Genomic DNA, 21558 nt, shown 5'->3' on the forward strand with positions numbered 1-21558 from the left:
AACACATTTGTGATAAGTTTGATATTAGAAATGCAAAGATACAGAAGTAGTAAAATGAAGGGACTGATTAACTCTTGAAGGAAAGGGAGATCTAAAGATCTTAGTTGTGTTTACTGAGCTGAATTTTTTAAATAAATAAAATTTTAAAAAGTAGAACTTGTAAAAGTATTCAAGTAGGGGTAACAGTCCAGGAAGAAGCAATAGGAGCAGGGAATTTAAATATATCAGTCAGTTGAGTTGCTCAGTTGTGTCCAACTTTTTGTCGTCCCATGAACTGCAGCATGCCAGGCTTCCCTGTGCATCACCAATTCCCGGAGCTTGATCATGTCCATGCTATCCAACCATCTTGTCCTCTGTCATTCCCTTCTCCTCCTGCCTTCAATCTTTCCCAGCTTCTGGGTCTTTTCCAGTGAGTCAGTTGTTCACATCAGGTGGCCAAAATATTGGAGCTTCAGCTTCAATTAAATATATATCTAATGGAAAATGAGTTTTTCAAATGCTGAAAGAGAAATAGTACCTTGAGATTAATAATAATATTTATGTATGTATTTGTTAACATTTGTTCAAATCTGTGAATGATAATTTTAGCATTTTGTTGTTCAGTCTCTAAGTCATGTCTGACTCCTTGTGACCCCATGAACTGCAGCAAGGCAGGCTCCCTTGTCCTTCACTATCCCCTGGAGTTTACTCAAATTCATGTCCGTCGAGTCAGTGATGCTATCTAACCATCTCATCCTCTGCAGTCCCCTTCTTCTTTTGCCTTCAATCTTTGCCACCATCCAGGTCTTTTACAATGAGTTTGCTCCTTGCATCAGGTGGGCAAAGTATTGGAGCTTCAGCCTCTGTCCTTCCAATTAATATTCAGGGTTGATTTCCTTTAGGATTGACTGGTTTAATCTCCTTGCAGTCCAAGGGACTCTCAAGAGTCTTCTCAAACACCACAGTTCAAAAGCATCAATTCCACAGCGCTCAGCCTTCTTTATGGTCCAACTTTTACATCCATACATGACTATGGAAAAACTGTAGCCTATGCAGACCTTTGTTGCAAAGTGGCATCTCTGCTTTTTAATACTCTGTCTAGGTTTGTCATAGTTTTCCTTCCAAGGAGCAAGCGTCTTTTAATTTCATGGCTGTAGTCACCATCCCCAGTGATTCTGAAGCCTTAGAAAATAAAATATGTCACTGCTTCCACTTTCCCCCCTTCTATTTGTGATAATTTTAGCATTATTTTCAAATAAAACCCCTAAATGGAGGAAAATTATTATTATTTTAATTTGAAAATTAGCATCATCTTCTCCACTTCATTTTGAAGTGATTGATTTGGAAAATCGTTTCTCCAATAGTCTTGTTGCCTGGGGTAGATGAGTCACACATTCCTCCCTAGATTCTTCTCTTAATATAGTGTCCATTCTCTGGTTTAAGGTGAGAACTGTATCTTCTAAATGGCTCATAATTAGTGCTTAGCCTCAGTTCTTCCCTCCTTTTCTGCATAAGGCCTAGAGGTTAAACTTGTTTTCCCTCTCCCATTTTCAGACTTCAGCAAAGCCTAGTTGTTCATGGTCCTCAGGAGGGACATTGCTAGGAAATGGGCTCTTCTTTTATGCCCAGGACAGGTACTGTGCTGTGCAAATAGCCACTACAGGATAACATACCAACTGCCTGGCTAATAACTTTGAACTCTAAGGATGCTGTAAGCCTGGATAAGCCATACTCTTTTATGATACAAATGACTTTTTGCCTTAGCTGTATAACACATTGTTTCCCACCTGAGACTTATCTGGGACCAGGAGTTGGCAAAAGAAAATTGAGGAAAAGAAGAAACTTTAGTGGGCTCCTGTGTGCTCTGTATGTGTGAACTCTTAGCCCTGAGTAATGGAAGGTTAATATGTTGTCCTAATGACTATGTTTTAGAATGTGGTACAAAATCACCTGTGGAAAGAAATTTCTAAAAGGATGCAGACATGCAAATGGGGAACATGAAGAAGAGCTAATGGAGGGAGATCAGGAATATATTGAGTTAAAAAAAAAAAGAAATTAAGGTCAGTTATCTTTAAGCTGCACTCCAGAGTTGAAGTTTAAGTAGGAGGGAAGGGAGAATGTTTTCTATAGTTAGGAGTCATAAAAGTAGCAGTAATGGTCCAGAATTAGGCACATTTAGGTAAGGCAAGAAGTAAGCACCGAGCATGAAGTTACCTGAGTCATCCTAATTGGAACTGTTTAAAAATAGGACAGCTAAAATACTGGTGGGATTAGCCTTTATAATCATGCTGCTGAGAGGAGGAGGGGAACTAACCCCAAGACAAATGCCAACACAGGCTTTTCCTTGAAGCCCTACTGTCCAGTTTGCAGTCTCCCTGGGCTCTTTAATATCTGTCTTGTCCTTCTCTGCTTATACCTCTGCTTTTTCTGTGTCCTTTTTTTTTATTGGAGGCTAATTATTTTACAATATTATATTGGTTGTTTTGCCATACATTGACATGAATCCGCCCGGGGTTTACATGAGTTCCCCCTCCCGAACCCCCCTCCCACCTCCCTCCTCCCCTTATCCTCCCTCTGGGTCATCCCCGCATACCAGCCCCGAGCATCCTTATTCTCTAAAACTTGGGCAACCCAATATTCTACACCAAAATCTACCCTGACACTCTTTACAGATTTATCTAACAAATCATTTCTTGTAAAAATCATTCCTAATTTTTCTAGAATTCTTTGTGGCTTGAATGTATTGCAATAAGTCTAAATTGACTCTGTTCCTAACTATCTGTTTTAATGGATCATTTATCTGAATTGGAGAGCTATTAGGACCTGCATGATGCCATCATCATGAATCTTAAGGACTTAAGTCCTTTTGTGCATGCTCAGTCACTTCAGTTTTGTCCAACTCTATGCACCCCTATGGACTGTAGCCCGCCAAGTTCCTCTCTGTTCATGAAATTCTCCAGGCAAGAATACTGAAGTGGGTTGTCATGCCCTCCTTCAGGGGATCTACCTGACCTAGAGATGAAACCCACATCTCCTTCTTTGCAGGTAGATTCTTTACCCACTGAGCCACCTCAGAATAGAAAATACATATAATCCACCTACAATGGTCTTGAGTCCAAAGTAGAAGCCTTCTATAAGGCTTGTAATTTTTGTTACACAATGAATCAGATAGGAGAATATATAGTAATTGCTATGGCTATAGTCTATTTCTAGAAACATATATAAAGCAATTTTCTGTCAGTAGATGCAAAGAAGCATAATCTTGTAAATTACTGTTAAAAGTAATAGACTTGGTTTTTTCCAATTGAATGGCACAGATTTTGAGCTTCTTCCTTCCCTATTGTACTCTTCCTAAAGCTTTTAAAGAGAGAATATGCAGGGTCCGTCTAGTCAAGGCAATGGTTTTTCCCGTGGTCATGTATGGATGTGAGAGTTGGACTGTGAAGAAGGCTGATCGCCGAAGAATCGATGCTTTTGAACTGTGGTGTTGGAGAAGACTCTTGAGAGTCCCTTATACTGCAAGGAGATCCAACCAGTCCATTCTAAAGGAGATCAATCCTGGATGTTCATTGGAGGGACTGATGCTAAAGCTGAAACTGCAATACTTTGGCCACCTCATGTGACGAGTTGACTCACTGGAAAAGACTCTGATGCTGGGAAAGGTTGGGGGCGGGAGGAGAAGGGGATGACAGAGAATGAGATGGCTGGATGGCATCACCGACTCTGTGGACATGAGTTTGAGTGTACTCCGGGAGTTGGTGATGGACAGGGAGGCCTGGCGTGCTGTGATTCATGGGGTCGCGGAGAGTCGGACACGACTGAGCGACTGAACTGAACTGAACTGAACTGAGGAGAAGAAAAAAATTAATTGTTAATACATATGAAAGAATGGCTTGTTTTCAGCTAGAACTTCAAATGAATTTTACAGTGTTCCAATTACTTTTTGTTTTATCCCTAAGTGATAGATGACACAGAGTGATTCTCTTTGTGCTCATGGTCTTTTTCTCTCAATATCACTCATATTTTTATATATCTAAGTTAGTGATTGTGACAACTGTGCAATTTGTTTTCATTTGCCAGAACTTTATTTATTGTTTCAATAGAATATTTTATTACACACACACTTGTGTGCATATTTTTGTGTATGTGCGTATATATGTACATATACAGGTACATGCACAAACGCATATATCAGGCAACACCAGAACGATTTCTCCCTCATATGCTGCTCCATCATCCAGATGTCCAACGTATTCCTAATTTTATAGCAATTTCCTCCTTCTATGTCCAAGAAGTTTTAAGTAACTTTAAAATATTTTTGAATCATATTTTTCTTAAAAAGAAAAATATGGATTTTATAATTAATCTAAATTCTGTTTTTTTAAAAATATAGTATTTGTGCAAAACAATGCCTGCCTAATCATTTGGTGCAGTTTTTTGTGAATTCCAATATTTGAATAGCCTACTTTGTGACTAGCACTGTACTGGATGCTGGGGAGATAATGATGAATTAGTTGTATGAGGTTCCTGCCTTCACAGAGGTTAAAATTTTGTGGAAATGAGTTTAATTATACTTTTCATCAGCAGTCTATGGGAAATAGACAGGACACTGTGAAATACATAGGGCACATCTAAACTAACCTAGAGTCGGTTACTGGAAGAATTCATGAGACCTGTTATGCATAGTGTGAGCTAAGCAGAAAAGATGGGTCCAAGTCATTTCAGCAGACAGAATTGTCCATGCAAAGGCTTTCAGGCACCAAGAGCATGACTGGGGCAGGCAGAATAGGCAGGGAAATGCAACTAGGGAGATAGATGGAACCAGACTGCATGGCTGGAGGCTGTGCTCTGGATTTCTTCATTTTCCTAAAGGGAATAGGAAATTATCACATAATTTTAAATAGAAGAATGAGATCTTCAATCTGCACTCTGAAAAAGATGGTTCCCGCTTCACTGTGAAGAACAGGAGGAGGAGAGAAGGGGTGCTAGTAGGTGAGAGTCTCTGTAGCTGATGTGCCTGGGTTTGAATCTGCTGTTTGTCAACTCTATCGGTTTAGGAAAGTTTGTTAATCTTTCTAACCTTCAGTTTTCTAGTTTGTATAATGGACATAATGCCGAATTATGAGCATTGCTCTGTGAAATAAATTCAATAATTAATATAGTTTTAACATAGCCTCGGGTGGTGTTCAGTCACTAAGCTGTATCTGACTCTTTGCAACCCCATGGACTGCAGCATGCCAGGTTCCCCTGTCCTTCACCATCTCCCAAAGTGTGATCAGATTCATGCCCATTGAGTCAGTGATGCTATCTAACTATGCGATCCTTTGCCACCCACTTCTCTTTTTGCCTTCAGTCTTTACCAGCATCAAAGTCTTTTTTTCTGGTACATAGTGTTAATAATGAAAAAGTAGGTAGTGACTTTACCTAGGGAGGTGGGGGTGGGGGTGGAGAGTAGAAGTCCTACAATTCTTAAAAGACAGTATTCCTAGGACTTAAGTTATTAGCTAGGTATAGGGGCAGAGACTCCGGTACTCTTGCCTGGAGAATCCCATGGACGGAGGAACCTGGTGGGCTGCAGTCCATGGAGTCGCTGAGAGTTGGATACGATTGAGTGACTTCCCTTTCACTTTTCACTTTCATGCATTGAAGAAGGAAATGGCAACCAACTCCAGTGTTCTTGCCTGGAGAATCCCAGGGATGGCAGAGCTTGGTGGGCTGCTGTGTATGGGGTCACACAGAGTCGGACACGACTGAAGCGACTTAGCAGCAGCAGCAGGGGCAGAGAGAAGTGAAAGACTCAAGGGTTGCCAGTTTTGGCAAAAAGCAGGAAAGTGAAAGTAAAAGTCGCTCAGTCATGTCTTACTCTTTGCAACCCCACGGACCATCGAGTCCGTGGAATTCTCCTGGCCATAATACTGGAGTGGGTAGCCTTTTCCTTCTCCAGAGGATCTTCCTGACCCATGAATCGAACCAGGGTCTCCTGCATTGCAGGCGGATTCTTTACCAACAGAGCTATCAGGGAAGCCCTAAAATGCAAGATCCTCAGATAAATTTGAATTTCAGGTAGTATTTCTGAATATAAGGAAATACCACATGGGGCATATTTATATTAAAATAATTGTTGTTTATTAGAAATTAAAATTTAACCAAGTATCCTATGTTTGATCTGGCTGTCCTACCAAAGATGTCTCAGGGTTCTAGCTGAAGCAACTGAACAATAGATTGTGATGCTGTTTGCTGAAATGGAGATGATCAGAGGGGGGACCAGTCTTTAGTGGAAAGATTATGAAGTAGGTTTCACAGGCACTGAATTGTAGGTGCCAGGAATATAACCAAGTACAACATCAATTATTTACCCAGCCTTTCTTTGGTCATAATTGACATACTGGTAAAGAACAGTTGTAACCACATTTGTACAGGAAATTAGATAGTGTTGTGGTAGAGTGTTTGGTTTTTCAGTGTAATCAAAACATTATTTTTTTAAGAAAAAACTGGATAGAAAGCATAATAAAAACTTTTCATTTCTTTATTTCCAGGCTTTTTTATTTCTCCAGGCAATGCTACTGGCTGCCTGCCATGTTCATGCCACACCACTGGCGCAGTTAATCACATCTGTAATAGCTTGACTGGTCAGTGTGTTTGCCAAGATGCTTCCGTTGCTGGACAAAGTTGTGACTATTGTAAAGAGCTTTACTTTGGATTTGATTCTCTAACTGGGAGGTAAGTATTTATAAGAATTAATAATCAGATATTTTTACTAAATTGTATTTGCAATTACTAACAGAAATTTTTTGGCCGTATATTGTGTAAGAAGCAATATTTTCTATCCTCCTTAGCTTGCTAATATATTCTTCATTCCTGGGATGGGAAGATCCCCTGATGAAGGAAAAGACTTCCCACTCCAGTATTCTTGACTGGAAAATTCCACAGATAGAGGAGCCTGGTGGGCTACATACAATCCACGAGATGGCAAAGAGTCAGACAGAACTGAGCAACTGAACATGCAGAGTTATCTTTCCAGATTTCCTAGAGATTGAGTGTATGGGTTGTTATACATTGACAAATGTGCCCAGTGTTAGGGCCTGGGGATATTTAATAAGATAAAATACTTTTCCTGCAAAGAACTCAAAATTTGGATGTGAAGGAAGGTAAAGAAATACCCATAGCGCGCGCACACACACACACACACACACACACCAGGATAGTTAGCATGTGTGTATGTGTACTTTGTTCTATGTGGACCCTGAATTTATTACAGCATTCTTTTATGTTCCTTTTGCCTTTTTAATTTCGATTTAAAGACTAGCAGATGAGAAACATCTTTGAATTCAGTGATAAGATTTTTTTCCCAGTGTGTAAAGTAACTTGTGAAAGTAAATTAGCCACTTTTCAAAGTTACACTGTCTTTAATGTTCTACTTCTTACTTCCTATATATCTGTGAGCATTTGCTTTCATGCAGATGTTTTCATTGCTGTGTTTTTGAAGGTGTGCTGGAATGCCAGTTCCATGTCTGTGTTTTTGGGTCTGGTCAGATTATAAATTTGTCCACTGTTGGGACTATATCCATGAATTCTCTGACATTCCTATCCCCAAGAAACTAATGTTGTGTCTGCATATACCAGTCAATTCTATTTCTCAATATGTGTGTGTTTAAAAATATGAATGCTAATTATTCAAGGATTGGAGATTATGTTTTCACCTTATTGTCCCCTTGCTACCTGCTTTTTGACTGTTACACTCCTCATTAACACCTCAATTAGACTGTGGACAGGGTGATAGGGTAAATTATTAAAAAAGAACTCAAACTATTTCATTTGTCTTTCTACTAAAATTCAATTTAATTAAACAAAGTTAACATATTCCATAAGATATTTATTTAAAAACTTTTAAGTTCTTATTACATATCTTGTTTTCAATACATGCTGTTCAACTTCTGTTACCATTGGAATATCATCTTGGTTAGTCTGAGAGCATTACTACTCTTCTCTACAAATACTAAATCTCTCTGAATGAGTGTGTAAAATGCATGGTACAGTAAATGTTAAATAAAAAGTCTAACTATGATCTTGATAGTAAAATCAGGGCCAGTGATTACACCTATTACCCCTATACATAATTTTTGTTGAATGACCATCTCACAAATTCCCCAGTTGGAACTCTGGGGTCAGTTAATTTCACTCCTGGCCACCTCTGTCTTTGGAATTCCCATCTTTTGCATAGTCTTTCTGACAGCACTTTATTACCAAGAGAAAAATATCTTCCCTGTCATCTGCCGTCCTTGGACTACTCATGCCTAGCTGTGACATTTTGTGCCAGTCTCTTACCTATTTTCTGTCTACTGATCTCCCTGTTATTCCTGCTAGTGTTGTCACGAAACCCCTACTTAATGACCAAGAGATGTATAATTATCTTGGCTTTTTCACATAACTTTCTTTACATGAAATCTCATTCCCTTCATTACACCACTTCTTACGCCCTTCAATGTTTTAAAATTCAGTCTGACTTTACTCCATTCTACTTCCTGCTCATTTATCTACCCATCCCACTCCCCATCCCAATCTTACCCAGGACCAAGAATCACTTACAGATAGTGCTCTATCACCTGCCATTCTTCAGTAGAACTGGCTAACGCTGGTATTGGACTCCCTGAGTTAAAAGCTGGCTTGAAATGTTAACCTAAATTAATGAGAAATAGAAAGAGCCAGAAAAATAGGTATAAGATACATCATCATCATCACAACAACAACTACATTATTAGAAGGTGCCGAGGTTAAAATTAGGAAAGCAGACAGAAATCATTAAAAGAAAAGAGATAATTGCAAGTTGGAGTCTAGGAGATAGAGCCAACATTTGGAAATTGTTGGGTGGATTTTATAATTATGGGTTTCATAATTGTCATGATGGTCATAGAGTAAAAGATTCAGGTTAAGTGTGTGTTCAAAGCAAAAAGACTTGTGACAAGTTTGTATAAATGCAATGGTATATTTTTACATATTCAGTTCAGTTCATTCGCTCAGCAGTGTCCGACTCTTTGTGACCACATGAATCGCAGCACACCAGGCCTCCCTGTCCATCACCAACTCCCGGAGTCCACCCAAACCCATGTCCATTGAGTTGGGGATGCCATCCAACCATCCCATCCTCTGCCGTCCCTTTTCATATTAGATGATTTATAGTGAGTGAAGTAAGGAAGTGCACACAAACACATATACATGCACATACCCAATATCCTCTTTGTCCATTCGTTCAATGATGGACTCAGGTTGTTTCCGTATCTTGGCTATTGTGAATAAAGCTGAAGTGAACTTGGAGGTGCAGATATCTCTTCAAGATCCTGATTTTATTTCCTTTGGATATACTCCCAGAATTGAGATTGCTAGAATCATAGCAATTTTTAGTTTTTTAGTCCTATTTTTAGTTTTCTAAGGACCTTTCATACTGTTTTTCATAGTGGCTGTACCAACTTACATTCCCACCAATAGTGTAAGGGGTTCCCTTTTCTCCACATCCTCACCAAAACCTAGCTTTTGTGCTTTTGATAAATAGCCATTCTAGGAAATATGAAATGATATTTCATCATGGTTTTGATTTGCATTTCCCTGATGATTAGTGATGTTAAGCAGCTTTTAATGTATCTGTTGGCCACCTGCGTGTCTTCTTTGCAGAAATATCTATAAATATCCTTTGCTCATTTTTTGAAAATTAGAGGATTATTTTTCCTATTGAGTTGTATGAATTTCTTATAAATTTTTAATATTAACCCCTTATCAGATAGATGATTCACAAATATTTTCTCATATTCTGTAGGTTGTCTTTGCACTCTGTTGGTAATTTCATTTGCTGTGTAAAAGATTTTTGGCTCATCTCTTGTTGCTTTTTTGCCCAAGCATTGGTGTCGTAGTCACAAAATTATTGCCCAGACCCATGTTAAGAAGTTTTTCCCCTGTTTTCATCTAGTAGTTTTAGTTTCTGATAGTCTTTTTTAACCCATTTTGAGTTGATTTTTATATATGGTCATTTTGAGGGTCAATTTCATTCTTCTTCCTGTAAACATTCAGTTTTGCCAGCCCCATTGGTTGAAGAGAGCACCTTTTCCTCATTTTGTATTCCTGATATTATTTTTGAAAATCAGTTGACTGATATGACTTATATCTAGTTTGTCTATTCTATTCCATTAGTCTATGTGTCTGCTTTCAATGCCAGGACCATACCATTTTGATTATGATAACTTTGTAGTATTTTCTGAAATCACGATATCTGATGCCTCCAGTATGGTTACTATTGTTGAACCCATAGTTTGCAACTTAAAATAGCTATAGGAGTTTCTATTTTCTAAGGAAGACCAGAAAAGCTGTACAGTTGACTCACTTCATTTTCAGATGGTGACAAGGGAATTAGCCTCATGCAATATGTTTAAAGGATCAATGAAAGATGAAAGAAAATTAATTTATAATTGCTTCTTATGACTCATGGTTTTCCAACGAGCCAATAATATTTTTTCTTCTTTATTAAAAAAATAATCTAATCTCTTCCTTTGGCTCCCAAGATTCTGCTTCTCTGAATTGTTTTATATTTCTGTTTCTAACTAGTCCTCTTTAATCTGACCCTTCAACTTACGTGTCAACAACTATGATTTCAATCACTGCATGCATGTACATGACTCTCAAATATATTATCATCTCTCCAGATCTTTACAATGGGCTCTAGGCCTAAAGCCAGTTGTCTCTCTGAATTTTAAATTTGCATGCCCCTCATCTATCCCATTCCTAATGTAGCCAACACCAAGAAAATTCTCATTTGCATTACTCTTATCACCTCCATCAACCTTTTTAAAAGTCTCATGCCATTATCATCTTAGTGAAAGGGATATAAATCTAAAAAAAACAAAACTATAGTTTTTAAAATAACTATTCAAGTCCACACTACCCATGTGTGAATGGGGCTCAGGATGCTCTCAGATTAGGCAGGGTTGACTCTGATATTGAGCATAGGCTGCTGCTGGAAAGAACTATTAAAAGCAAGAGCCACTATGGATAATGTAGCTTCTCTGAAATAAACAGAAAGAATAAAGCCTCCCTTGACCACACAGGGCCCAAGGAAATCAGCAGGATTTGTCCCTTGTTAAATCAGTCACATAGAATGCCCCTGTCTAGAGTTGACCCTTCTATCCACTGATGAATTCTACTGTCATGTTTCATTTTAACATTGATGATTGTTAAAAAAGAAATCCTCTAGCACAGAAGGTCATAGAGAAAGATGTTTCAAAATATGACTGTGAGAATTGTTTGAGTTTATACTTTTGCTCATCATTGAGAAGAAAAAAATGGATTTTATTATTTTTATGTTTTCCATTCCTTTCCTGACTGATATTGAAATCTCTTTGTTGACTTCTGGTTGTTCTTGTGAGTGTGTGTGTGTGTGTATACAAAGTAACACTGACTATTTTGAAAATGTGTACGAAAATGTCTAAAGCATATGGGATTCCACCTAGTATTAGGAATTTTTGTTTTCTAAGGGAAACACTCATTGTCTAAATATATACAGACACATAGAACAGAGGAATAACTATTGTGACTTGATGTTAAAGTTTTAAAAAAATAATCATCTAAAATCATTTGAATGTACTTTGAATCAGGCACTGTGTTAGGTACTTAAAAGTATAAATTTTTTTCATTAATTTCCAAAAGTCTACAAAGATTATAAGTATTTTTATTGTTAAGGAGAAGATACAAGTATCACTATATCTCTTCATTGATTTTAAGAATAAATTGACTTTCTCATCTGCTTTTTCCATGTGTTTATTTAACCCCTCCATGAAATCCACACATATACTGTTATCTTCCTCTACTCTGCTCTTTGTTGTGCATGACTATGTTTGCTATATTTTTCTCTTGGCTCATTTTGTACAATTATTTTTAATACTCCCAAGGGCAAAAATAAATAAAATAGGCCCTTAACCTAAACTAAAGCAACAATGACACCAACGCACCAAACACACAGTAACAGGTTGGAAAATCATTTTCCTGTCTTCATCCAAGTAGTTCATTTTTCAGAAGTTCCCCATCACAAAAAGGGGACATGTATTTTAGAAAGCTGATCCAAGTGCAAAAATCACTCCATTTACCTTTGACACATAAAGCAAATGTGATTTAATCAGTATTGAAAACAATGAAGCAAAAAAATCTGCCCAATGAAAAATCAATAAAGCAAAATGAAAAAGTATATCACATTTTTCTAAACCAAAAGTGAATCAAGAAAGGGCCACATCCAGTTTGTCTCAGTGAGCAGTTGAGACCCATGTGTGACACAGTGCACTCCCTGGCACTGTCCTCAGGTTGACCTGTGACTATGGGTCCTCTTTCCTACAGGCCACAAGATGAGTCCAGTTCATCTGGGCATCACCATTTGCACTCACACCTCACAGTCCCCCACGGGTTTCTTCCCTAATAACCTCTTTTGTTTATATGTATTCTTTGTACGTCATCTTTTTTTTAAAAACCTAAAGAACTAAAAATATCACTACTTTGTCTCTTCCTGACCAACCAAAACACAATGAACTGTGATTCCTCTCAGATGGGAGAGAGCTGAGACCTAGAATGGCCAAGGAATCAAAAGGCTTAGACTTCTAAAACGTAAAGTAAAATTCTGTGGCCAGATTACTTTTGGTTTTGCTACAAAAGTTCTCCATCTCAATACTAAGTCAAAGATTTGATCTGGTCTTCTTATCATATGTGTATTTCCAGGGCATCTTAATTGGTCTTTTCTTTGAGAACAAGGTCAATGACTTCAAAGGGAAGCAGATCACTTTCTTGTTCGGTTATTCCCTTTCGGGGTATCATACTGGAATGTTGGGAAACGTGCCTCACGGATTCATAGTCCTCAGTGACTCTTTGTTGGACAGCTAGCTGTTATCTAGAGTGACAGGGTAAAAGGACCACATGCCTGTAAGCATCCAGCCATCTAGCCAGGGCTCTCTCACAAGCTGGTGGATGAATTCCCAGAAAAAAAACAGAAGAGTGATGGAACACTTGATACCTCTTCTTGGAACTGCCACAAAGTTACTTTTGCCTTAGTCTATTAGTCAAAGCAAGTCACAGGCCAGCAGATATTTCAGTTCAGTTCAGTTCAGTTGCTCAGTCGTGTCCGACTCTGCGACCCCATGAATCACAGCACGCCAGGCCTCCCTGTCCATCATTAACTCCTGGGTTCACTCAAACTCATGTCCACAGAGTCAGTGATGCCATCCAGCCATCTCATTCTCTGTCGTCCCCTTCTCCTCCCACCCCCAACCTTTCCCAGCATCAGAGTCTTTTCCAGTCAGTCAACTCTTTGCATGAGGTGGCCAAAGTATTGCAGTTTCAGCTTTAGCATCAGTCCTTCCAATGAACACCCAGGATTGATCTTCTTTAGAATGGATTGATGGAAGGAATTACACAGTTAGTTGCAAAAGACCTGCATAAAGAGAGAGAAGAAGAATTGTGATTGTTTTTGCAATATATCATGACCAATAAATGATGTATTCTCCTTTAATGCAGATTCTGTATGGCTCCCTAAGAGATGACAGTTTTTATAAATCGGTAGCATTCATTCAATGTGATATTATAGGAAAAGTTCAGTAATGGGCAACGAGATATTTAGGCTCCAATTATAGCTTTTCTACTAGACCAGGTATATTCATATCCTATTTTGTGTTCTGTGTGCTCAGTCACTCAGTTGTGCCTGACTCTTTGTGACCCTATGCGCTCGCTGTCTCCTCTGTCCATAGGATTTCCCAGGCAAGAATACTGGAGTGGTTTGCCATTTCTCCCTCCAGGGGATCTTCCCTATCCAGTCTCATTTCCTATTACTGTTATGATAATTATTTTCCACAAATGTAGTGGTGTAAAACAATATGAATTTATTATATTCCAGTTATAGAAGTCAGGAGTTCCAAGTTAGTTTCACTGGGCCAAAATCAAGGTATCAACAAACCTATGTTTATTTTGGACAGCAGGAAAAGATCCACTTCCTTGCTTTTCCAAGGAAGACACCACCCACATTCCTTAGCTCGTGGCTCCATGCTTCACCACTCTGTCTTCTCTGGTCACCACTTACTTACATCGTTTCTCTGATGCTCAAGTTCTTGCCTTCCTTCTTGTGATTATGTTAGACATCTTCTGATAATCCAGGGTCATCTCCTCATCTCAAATCTTCCAAGTTCCTTGTGTCAAGTAAGCTATCATGCCCACAAGTTCTGGACATTAGGACTTTTGACTTTGTTGGGGGTCATAATTCAATCCACTATACCACAGATAGAAAACTGTGGCATGTGGACTAGATCTGGCCTGTCACCTGTTTGTGAAAACAAAATTTTATTGGAACACAGTAATATTCAACCTTCACATACTCTCCATGACTGCTTTCACACTAGTAAAGCAGAACTGGGTTACACCAGAGGTCATTTGGCCACAAAGCTTAAAATATTTAGTATAGTTCTCTTAGATAAAAACTTCTGACTCTATAACCAGAGTCACTGTTGCCCTGAGCAAGTTACTTAATCTCGCCAAGTCTCATAGAATCATCTCTACAGACTTGGAAAGAGGCTTAAAAGTAACTTTGCTTAAACAATACCCTATACATTTCTCAACACAAGTCACCTTTAAGACTAACCTGTTGTTCAACTTCTGCTGAAAACATGGGACGAAAAAGAGTTTATTGTCTCATGACACAGCTCTTGTTTATTTCAAACAACTCTAATCTGAGAAGGATAGAAATCTCATTCTTCATATTAAGCAAAAATTTCATTCCTGAGACTTTCTCACCTGGTCTTATTTCTGCCTCCGGGGTCACAGAAGTAGTGTGCTTGCTTCTTCTTAAGAGTGCTTTAAGAATTTTAATCTACATTCAGACCTCAAAGTTATCATGTTAATGTAATGAGAAAGTTAAGGAAAGGAAGACTAGAGCTTCTAGGTGTAAATGTGTGAATACTGTTATTACAGTGAGTCTTCTGGGATTTCTTTTTTTTTTTTGATATGTCTGGCGTTGGTGACCAGTGTGTGAGATGTGGTCTACACTCCCTGTGATAAGGTGCAGCACCGACAGAGGAGGCAGGCACCACAGCAAGCTCTTCTCTGGATGACAAGAATGTCCTCACCCTGGACTCAGATGGCACTGTTGTCTGGATGCAAGGGAGTCACTGCCCAAGGCCAGCTCTTATGGATCCCTTTATTTGTAGGAAGGCTTCACTAGGGAGGGTGCACTGAACACTGTTGACCTCCTGCTTCTTGATGAGGCAATACCACTCACTTCCTCTCCAATAAGTCATGTGAGTACGGCTTTTGGCTCACACACAGAGGATTTCCTAGACCCAATCCCCTCTTATAAGTCTGGTTGTCATTTCTAGGAGAATCTGATGTTACTAGTAGGCTGTGAAGAAAGGAAAACTAAGAACCTCAGACCACACATCCGCTGCAGAGATAGAATAAAATCTTACCCAGGGGAAAACCAAACTCCTCGCGAGGGCACTCGTGGGGTCCTGCACTAAAGAAGCCAGCAGAGAACTCTTCTGGCCTTAGGGAGTCAGAGTAGAAGGCCAGCCCTTAAAAAAGAGTGGCCCCTTCCTTGTGAAGAGGCTAGCAGAGGGACAGCTATGCCAATCAGAAAGGGCTCAAAAGAGTTAAATTGTTATTAAAGCTACATGTCACGTTCAGATTTATCTGTGGTGTCCTGTGTCTAAAGTGTCCTAGTGCTTTATTCATTCTTTGAGTCAACAATGTTTATTGAACACTTACTGGTTGCTAGTCCTTGTGTTAGGAAAAGGTGGAAGAAAACTCTGTCCAATTTCCCCAATTCACCTGAAGCCTCTTTCTCTTCTATTCTTTAATAATCATTAATAATCCTTGTCTAAAATCCCTCAGCAATTGAATGTCTCTTCCTCCTTTGTTCTGTATATTAAATGATGACTACATCATCCACCATTTCAACAAATTAGAAAGCTAAGAATAATTCCAGGCCCTTCTTCCCTTCTCCTTTCAATTTGTCCACCCCATCCTACTGATTTTATGTACTAAATGTTTCTTAACTTTATCCTGTCCATTCCCACTATCAACGTTGCACCTAATCTGGCAATATCTTACCTCTTCTTCACTTTCCAGTGTTATCTGTCACCACCTTCCTATTCAGAATTTAAGTAAAAAATGTTTGAATTACTTAAAATTTCATACACTCTCCTGCTGTGTCTTGTCTCTATTTTCTCCCCTCCCTGTTTGCCTGGCTTATTCCAGCCCATCTTTTAATATTTAGCCCACATATCTCCAAGATTCCTCCATATTACTTCTTTCTCATCCTTTTCCACCAAACTGCCTGTGTCCCCCAAAAGTCTGCATACATCTTTGTTAATGCTCTCTGCACTTTTTATTTCTCACTAGACTGTGGGCTCTTTGAAAACAAGGACAGCTCTGTCTTATTCATCTTTATGTCCTGCTCTAGTCCAGTTGGCCCTCAGTGAATATTATTGATGTCAGTCAATATCTTTAAATCAATTTGATGGTACCTTTGAGACCCCAGACAGAAGAGAGTTCTCCAAAGAGAAACATCAGTAAAGTTATCTTTATCCTGGGTTGTATCCCTGGACCCCCTCTTGTAGTAGCTCTTCCTCACATGATGAAGTTTCTGATAGTGAAATCCAGTATTGAAACTCATCCCCTTCATTCATACTGATGTTTCTGAGTAATAATAAGTAGGATAACTCCTTTTCTTTTTTTTTTTTACTGTTTGCCCAAATGGAAGAGGCTCCCTAGAAAGGAAAATATATGAGGTTTGAGATTTAAGAGACTGAAGCCAATGAATTTCTTTCCCATTGAATTCAGCAAACACTGGGGTAACATAAGGGCCCATGCAGAACGGTAATAGCACATAGCTAGCAGAGATTAGCAGTGCTTTCCTGCTATTTTGTTTACCATAATGAACTGGTCAATAAACATCACAAATTGTTTATCTATATAAATCTTGACAGATTGCTCTCTATGAAATCCATTTAGCAAGTGAGGTTTTCCCATAAGGATGAAAAATGAAGATTTTAAACAGATTGCGGGAGAAGCCCTAGCTGTACCAGGAGAGTCAGTGTAATAAAGGTTTCTTTATATTAATATTACAAAAACCATTTATCCTGACAAAATCAATATCACAATTCATCTTAGTTTGGTGTTTCTTTTTCTAAGCTTAAAATGTCTTTTTCTTTATTACACATAATTTTGTTTTAATAAATGTGAAATGTATTTCATTTAGGAGATGCTCTTGAGGAAGGATAACTTATAAAATGACATCAAACCTGTAGCTTATTTGCTAAGGTGTTTTGGAAATGTTTAAAATTATATTTGAGAGGCAGAGAAATTTACAGGAATCATTTTGCTTAAACTTTAATTACAAAATTATCCCCAGTGTCCTTTAGGCTAGAAACAACCTATAATATTCAGAAAAGTCTCCTGTAAACTTCACCCAGGTAAAAATCTCTCTTACTGAAGTTACATATAAAAAGAGTTGGGATAAGAGACTGTGAAACCAGTAAGAGTCATATTTAGTTACTCAAAACACTACGTGGTTTCCTAAGAAGCAGTTTATTTATTCCATTTGGATTTGGAACTTAATATCCCATGGATATTGACAGAGCTGACTTGGAGTTAAGCATGTAGCAGTTAGCGGGAAGAAAATAGATCTCCATCAAGGAAAGGAATTATACACTGGAAACTATTACTCTAAATGTACTGTATGGAAAATAAATGTGATTGTCTCATGAGTGAATGGTAATAAAAGCTGAAATACTCAAGAGACACTTATTCATGAGTGGTGTAGTGATATATATGTGCATTGAGAGAAGCTTGTCTCTTATTGTTTATGCTTACCAATATTATACTAACAGCCGACAAACAATATATTCTAAGTAATAGCATATAATGAAGTTAGGAGCAAATTAAATATTTTGTTGCTTCTGTAATTCCATTTTAATTTCCATGCATAATTTTCATCAGCTCTAATACTTAAATAGGCTAAACAAGATATCTGTTTGAGATGGAATTCTGTCTACACGTAAAGGACACCCTGTAGTTGTTTGGAGGGGAAAAATGTACTCTTATCATGACACAAAAAGGGCAAACTACAGTATAGTAGTTTTCGAGACAAACTGTACTTTATTTATTCCCAAGATGATATTAGTCCATAAAACAAATTTGCAGCTTATTTAGCAGCCTTAGCTTTTATCAGCTTTTTTAAGGGTGTTGAATGATTACCCAGGAGATCACACGGTAAAAGTTGCAGTGAGATGAAGAAACTCTATCCATCCAGCATCTTTACTAGAAAATATAGGTGAAGCCCATACTGTTCATGTTGTTTTCAATATGCCCTATGGAAAGCTCCTCTTTAAAGGTCGTGGTCTTCTTATGTGTGATGTTTTGCTTCATGCTGTGCTGGGCTGTGCTGTGCTTAGTTGCTCAGTCATGTCTGACTCTGTGCAACCCCATGGACTGTAGCCTGCCAGGCTCCTCTGTCCATGAGAGTTCTCCAGGAAAGAAACTGGAGTGGGTTGCCATGCCCTTCTCCAGGGGATCTTCCCAACCCAGGGATTGAACCCAGGTCTTCCACACTGCAGGCAGATTCTTAACCATCTGAGCCACCAGGGAAGCCCTAAGGCTTCATGGTGGTACCATCACAATCTAGGACAATAGCATGCACTGAATGAAAAATTCACTCTGAAGGAACAAGTCTTAGTTACTATCATGGTAAACTGCCAAGACTGATTTTTACAATCAACTTCATGGCCAAGAAATTTAAGTTGAAGTTCTTTGGTTATGTTTGTATCGATAGCATCTTTTCATAGATCAGAATAATGCTCTATTCCCTCATCATTTTGGGTAAACGAGTTTAATACAAAAGTTAAAAATGATATATAACATATATAAGGCATCAGCAGTATTTGAACATATCTTCCTCAAACTGTTTTCTTAGCAAAATTTAATCTTTATAAAACTGTATAATTTTGACTCTTTAAAAGATTATACGATTACAAGACTTTTAGGGGGAGCAGTAATTATCACACCCAGTTTTCTATTTCACAGTTTGAAATATACTTACAGAGATAATTTTATGGGTGCAGGTTCAGTCGCTCAGCTGTGACCGGTTCTTTGCAATCCCATGAGCTGTAGCCTGCAAGGCTCCTCTGTGCATGGGGTTCTCCAGAGAATACTGGAGTGGGTTGCCATTTCCTCCTCCAGGATGGGTATCGAATCTTAATTTTTAGCTGTCGGGAGAACTGCTTCTGTGAGGATGAAAAGTTTACAGGGTTCTTAACGGAGCAACTAATATGCAAAATAAGTCACAAGATGTATCATTGCGTATAAAAAAGCAATATAGCACTTTCTTGCTATTAATTAATGTTCAAAGAGAAGGTTTTGTAGAGATTTTATTGTGAATAGCATTTTGATAAAGGTATCTTTCTGTTTTGTGTTTAGCTCAAGAATCTTTTTCAATATACCAGCTAAAACAGACTATTTTATTCCACAGTGTTATCAATAGATGTAACTTTTTCCATGGATTGCTAATCAAAGCATTATTTTCTTTAATGGTTTATTTGTCTTATTTTCAGATGTCAGCCTTGCAATTGTCATCTCTCAGGAGCCCTAAATGAAACCTGTCACTCTGTCACAGGGCAGTGTTTCTGTAAACGATTTGTTACTGGATCAAAGTGTGATACCTGTGTTCCCAATGCAAGCCATTTGGATATCAGCAACCCATTGGGTTGTAGCAAAAGTAAGTGAACTCTGGTCCATGTATGAGGCAACATCACACAGGGCAGTGTCTCATTAATTTCTTTCTTCATTGAGAACCCATCAGAAAGGCTTAGGTACAATGTGGAGAATTTAAGTGAGAAATGAAAAAAAAAAACACTAAATGAAATTTGGGGGTTCTTTTCCTTGATTGGAGCATTGAATATGCTCCAATTATACAATTATAGATAATTATACAATTATCTGAGTAGTGGGAAATTCACAGTGGTCTGTTGGAATGGTATTGCTAGCAAGGTGACTATAGTCTTGGTTTACCCCAGATTGAAAGTTTTCCCAGAATGTTAGACTTTCCACGTAAAATTTAGGATAGCATTGTGAAACCGATATGACTGGTTACCTTGCCACTTAAGAACATTTCCAGGTGATTTCTATAGGAAATGGAAGATTTTTACTTATTTGTCGTGAATTTTATGTCCCTCTATCCTCCCAGTTTTATGGACACTATGCTGCTATTAGATGTTTATTGATATTATAGCAATTATTATCATATATGTTACTCATGTAGTTGATATTCCTGTCTTTCTACTTTAAGTTGTATTAGTTGTTTCAACATCTCTCACATTTTTGCTTTAATTCTTAGAAGCCCAAAGTTACATCATAGTGTCTTTTGACTTCTCAATATTATTCTTCAGCACCTTGAAGTGACTTCTCAAGGTCACTTGAAATATACTATAATTTCATAGCATATTGGTGATTTTTTTATATTTACTTCAAGATAGTGTATCCTTGCCTTTCCAGAATGCCCAAGAAATGCCTACTAAGGCATTCCTCAGTATATAATTCCTCAGTAATATAAGGAATAAGGATTCCTCAACAATATAATGCACAGTGCGTTTCCTCCTTGAGGTGTCCTGAGACCGTATCATGAGTCACGATGCTAGGAAATGACACAAGTCCAGACAAGTCATCATAAACAAGCGTGCCTAGAAGAGTGCTATCTATATTTAATGGAGAGACAGTTGAGTTCCACAGAAACTGTACTAGATTTTGAGGTAGTGAAAGGCAGGGTGTAGCTAATGATTAAAAAGACATATTCAGCTTTTGTACCTGTGTGTTTACCTTCAGTATCCTGTGTTTCATTGATCTCTCTGGATTTTAGTATAAGTAAAGCCATAGGTGTTCATGCTAAACTTGGGAAAGGAGTGTAATAATTGCCTTTGTGTATAAATATAGTCTAATCACCAATCTGGATTCACTGAACTTTTAATTAATATTTATTATTCATTGATTAGCTATATAATTGATTGATTTGTGAGCAATAGAAATTCCAGCATATTGCCTTGGTTGGCAGTCATAGAAATCATTTATAATAGAATTGTGACAGTTTTACATTACATATGGAGTCATAGCAATTTTTTGATCAGTTCTGCCACAAATGTTGTATGAAAATAAAAGCGTCTGCTCCACTTTCACTACCTGTGCTCACACCTGAGACACAGTCTAGGAATTATACCTCAGGCAAAAGTGGATGGTCTGGTCACAAAACCTGGCCGACGTTTCTTAGTAGTGGTAGACATTTACTTTTATGTTAAGATTTTTCTTCTCTGGGCTAAATATTTTTAGTCTGTCCAAATACTTTCAATTCTTAATAGTTAAAAAAATTGCATATTTGTAATCACTCTTTTCTGGATATGGTCCTTTTGACTTTCTATCTCTTTAAAATTGTAATCCTTAGTATGGAACATGTTCGTCCAGCTTCTTATGGTGGTGGTTTTACTGCTTCTGTTTTAGGCTGGGTTTCACAATGTTTAAAACACACAA

General features: G+C 38.1%; 1 protein-coding gene across 1 annotated transcript in view; it reads left to right on the top strand.

Annotated features, from left to right (window-relative positions):
* USH2A (usherin) overlaps positions 1–21558 on the top strand; it is a 969245-nt gene that overhangs the window by 206414 nt on the left and 741273 nt on the right. Inside the window, exons 13-14 of the mRNA XM_055419911.2 lie at positions 6516–6699; positions 19596–19759. Of these exons, the coding sequence (XP_055275886.2) occupies positions 6516–6699; positions 19596–19759 (348 nt within the window). The remainder of the gene's footprint in view (positions 1–6515; positions 6700–19595; positions 19760–21558) is intronic.

The sequence above is a fragment of the Moschus berezovskii genome, chromosome 17 (genome assembly GCF_049115385.1).
Source record: "Moschus berezovskii isolate FMDL1 chromosome 17, NW_MosBer_1.0, whole genome shotgun sequence".
NCBI classification, from domain to species: Eukaryota; Metazoa; Chordata; class Mammalia; order Artiodactyla; family Moschidae; genus Moschus; species Moschus berezovskii.